The sequence below is a fragment of the Merops nubicus genome, unplaced genomic scaffold (assembly GCF_000691845.1).
Source record: "Merops nubicus isolate BGI_N331 unplaced genomic scaffold, ASM69184v1 scaffold875, whole genome shotgun sequence".
Lineage (NCBI taxonomy): Eukaryota > Metazoa > Chordata > Aves > Coraciiformes > Meropidae > Merops > Merops nubicus.
Window position 1 is genome coordinate 224,385 of NW_008610127.1, and position 4,174 is coordinate 228,558.

Here is a 4,174-nt window from a genome sequence, read left to right on the forward strand (position 1 = left end):
TTGCTTCCAATGTTTCTGCTTCAGAATGATATATAAAAACTCACATCTTTATAGATCAATTTGAGATCTTCAAATAAGAAGCATAAGTAGTGCTATTTGTTGTTATCATGCATACACTACAGTCTAGCAAGAGACAAACAAGCCCTTAGAAATGACCTGTAGAGATCTATCACCTCCTACTAACCTCCTTCAAAACATATTTGGATGTGTTGCAACCTTTTATAGCTCTTTGGCACTAGTAATCCACCATTTGATCATTATAAACATTCACAGCAGATGTGCCTTCAGACAGAGCATGATGATTTAAGTGGATAAGAACAGGAAAAGATGAACTCTCAAGGAACAAAGATCCTGAGTTTATGCTAATAACTTTACTTCAAAAGACTAAATTAAAGAGAAACATGCAGATTTCCTTAAGCTCTTCTGCTTTGGAGTTAAGTATCAAAAGCGCTCATCATGTCAGGCTACTTCTTCTGTAGTTCTGACACAGTATTCTTTAAGTGAGTATTTCTGTAGTACTAAGTGTTTTCCCAAATTCAGTTTGTGCCCTCACTAAACACCACAGCAGAAAAGCCATCAGTGATGTGTTGGTGGAGGGGAACACGGCTGTTATGCAATTAGCTATATGAAGTTGCATTTGTTCTCTTTCCCCATTTACACCACACAAAAGAACAAATACAATTATAAGATGCAACCAGCTTTACTAGAATTAATTTGACCAATGGCAAATACTTCCTAACTTGATTACTGATCAGAGTTGGTGAGAAAGACTCTACGTTGTACGTGAGTGAAGATACGTTGTAGATGCAACAGAGGATTTTTATTGTCAAAATACACATAGGAATTAACACCCTATTATGTACAAAACTGGAACAGGACCTGCAAAACCAGAGAACTGGAATAGTGTGCTATAGTTACAGCTGTACAAGGCACAGGTAAGTTTTAGTTCTCAAAAACATTGCTGAGCCAGCTTTGCAATACAGGTCTGCATGGGGTGGAGGGCTGCTATTACTGGTCAATTTAGTAACATGTAGAAAGTCACTTCACACAATTTTACTGAATTTACAGTCACAGTTCTTTTTCAGTTCTTGCTTTTGTAGTCTTTCCTTAACTTCAGTGGAATAAAATACCAGTTCTACACCTCGTAGGAATCTAAAACCATCAGGAAACATAAAAAAAAAAAAAGTGTTTAGACTGGACATATATATCAGAAATCTTTTAGGTGAAATTTTATAGAAAGTATCTCAGTTGTGCTTTACTGGGCTATGTGGAGAAGCAAAAGGGTTGGAGACCTAGAGCTTTTTTTCTAAAAATTAGTCACTATGAAGTGTTCATTGTTTCTCCTGTACTCAAATCTGCTTCATTCCATTATTCACAGTAGCATATTTTCTACAAAACTTAAGCATCTTACTTTGCAGTGGTCAAACTGTTTCTGTAAGGTTGGAACATCCCCTCCAATGGGCATTTGCTTTTTTAGTTCTTCATCTTTCGCATTCAGCCACATGATTAACTCTTCCAGGGATGTCAGCAATCTGTTCCATTTCTCTGCACTGGCCTCCAGGTGAGCCCTGTGAAACAACATTAAAGCAACTTTAAAGCCCTGAATGGCAAAACCAGCGTAGAATGCAATAAATAAATAAAACTGCTTCATCATTAAGATAGGAATGTTTCAAGTTTTTCATTGCAAAGCAACTTTGTGTTAAAAAAAACCCTCTACTTCAAAACAGTTTGTACAGCAAATCAAAACAAGCAGAGAAAAAATGGGGGCACACAGACAAATATGTACCTGATTTTTCAAGTTATCTAAAAGTTTGAACACTGTAGGTCTAAGCAACATAAAATAAATGCTGTGTTTTATTGTGATTCCAGCACCACGGTGCACAAAATAATGTGTCATTTTGTGAGCTAAAGTGTGGCAAAATTGAACTTTTTCATGTCAGGGCCTTGACTCTCCAGCAGTGAAAGGAAGTTCTCCCAGTAGTGATTAACAGTAAACTGGCTGTGCTGCTGAACATCAGTGACAGATTATTTAATACATTATCTTTAGTCAACAGTGAGTTACTACAGACCTAACGCTGTGAATCTGCCCCTCAGTTTAACTAACAAAACCCTCCAATTCCACAATACACTTTTCTATTATTTTCTAAAATACCTTGACTTGATGGCTTCTCCCTGCACTGCCTACACGTCTGCAGGGTAATCTTCAACAGGGACCACCTAACCCTCCTTTACTGCAGTCATTCTACATTATGGATTCGAGACTAGCATGTACTCAGTTTATACCAGTAAACAACCAATTTCTTTCTCCACACAGCTGATGAAGTAGAGCTAAGCCCTTTTTCAGGGGAATCTGACACCAGCTTTGCACCTTCCTGCCCTGCTTCTGACAGATGAGTGAACTGAACTTTACTATTGCTTCCCCCCTTTTCACTTTCCTATGTTGCACAGTTTTTGTATCCTTTTTTCTGACTCACTGTAACTCACGTCTTGAAACTTTCACCTGGCTTCTCTTGCATTATCATCTCAAATGGCATTCAAGTGAATGGCTGGGACTGATATGACAATAGTTGGACTGAAGGGGTGAATGTGCTGCAAGGTTAATTTCAAAGCAACCTTAGGTTTAGGTATGCTGGGATCTCCTAGGGATACTAGAACAGATAAATCAAAAAAGCAGTCAGTAAGAGTGTATGGGAGAGAAAAAGATACAAAGAAAAAAATCAGAGAGGAAAAAAAAAACCCAACACATTTCTGAAAATGATAAGCTATCTTTAGGAAGAGGAACCTATTCTCCATCATGCCATTCAGGAAAGCACCATGGTAACCCTTAGGAGGTGAAAAAAAAAAAGTACTCACTAGAAGTGATGTTTTACTGCCTATGGTTTCATGCATCACAGTTTGTGCCATCTCTTACTGCTCTCACTAATACCTTCTCTCAACACTGAATGCAAGCCAGCTGCTTGTAGCCCAGGCCTAAAGAGCTGAGCCAGCACCCTGCCCTGCAGTGAATGACAAGTGAGCTATTGCATCTGTGGTTATCCGTGCATGGAGGAAGTGTCCTGCAGGGCTTGGTTTTCACAGCAGCACCTCCCGAGTGTAACGCACTGTCTCAGCTCTCCTGGCCCATTTTCAGCCCTTTAATACTCAGAAATACTTTCGAGACAACCCACTTGTTCTTCCCATATGGATGGTATTAACTCTACAGCAGGTTAGGGCACAAGGTACCTGCTTCACAGCTGGAGCATTCACCACAGCTGGCCCCTGAAGCCCTCAGCCACGCACAGGGGAACACTCCCAGCAGCAGGAGGTGGAACACATACAGTGTTTACCTTTTCCTTCCCACAACCAGATTGACATCCCATCTAAAATGCCCTCAGAAATACCAAGCTGCAAAGCATTAAGTTACCCTCAGGTGCTAGGCACTCAGAACCAGCCCTCCTTTTTGGAACTGGAAACAGTTATAGCCCCTATTAATCAGGTAGAGGAGAGACACTGCTCTCTCATCTAAACCAAGACAGCCCCCATCTGAATTTACAGTTTTGCTGTCAGACACAGACTGTTACAAAAATAATGCATCTTTACAAATTTATAGGAGAAACCAGAATTAAAATGTTTCGATTTCTAGCTTTCTATAAATTTGGTAGTGAGATCTCTTTCTCTATTTGTTGTGATTTATTACTGTATCTAGCATACTTAAGCAGCTCTCACTTCTAAAAACTGGCACTCTCTGAGGCTTCAAGTTTCCGCTCTAATTATTTAGTGGAATTCTTGTATACAAAATGAATTGGAGTTTTGTAAGGGCCAGGGGGGAACCTGCAACTAGCTAAAGGGCAATTGAAGTGTGACTCACTGTTAATTTAACATACAGAGCAATAATATTAACAGTGAAAACAAAAATTTGATATTAATGTGAATGACATGGCACATGATAATAGATTAAATGCGTCGTAATTTACTCACTCATGTGGCATGCCAGATTAGTGACTGTAGCAAAATATCACTAGCACATGGTTTCAAAGTTGATTGCAAGCCAAAGTTGTGAGGACTGTGCAGTAAGGGGTCGGGAGGAAACAGACTACACTAACAGGAACTTTAAAATTCTTCTCTGAAGACAAAGTGAGCTAACCTTTCTCTTGAAAGGTAAGAAACACATTACCGGGGGGGGGGGGGGGGAGCA

The 4,174-nt window shown here is 39.6% G+C and overlaps 1 protein-coding gene across 1 annotated transcript in view; it reads right to left on the reverse strand.

Annotated features, from left to right (window-relative positions):
- The window catches only part of LOC103773417 (utrophin-like), a gene marked incomplete at its 5' end in the record, with an annotated part of 260,165 nt that overhangs the window by 119,549 nt on the left and 136,442 nt on the right, over positions 1 to 4,174 (reverse strand). Inside the window, 1 exon segment of the mRNA XM_008940784.1 lies at positions 1,412 to 1,568. Within this exon segment, the coding sequence (XP_008939032.1) occupies positions 1,412 to 1,568 (157 nt within the window).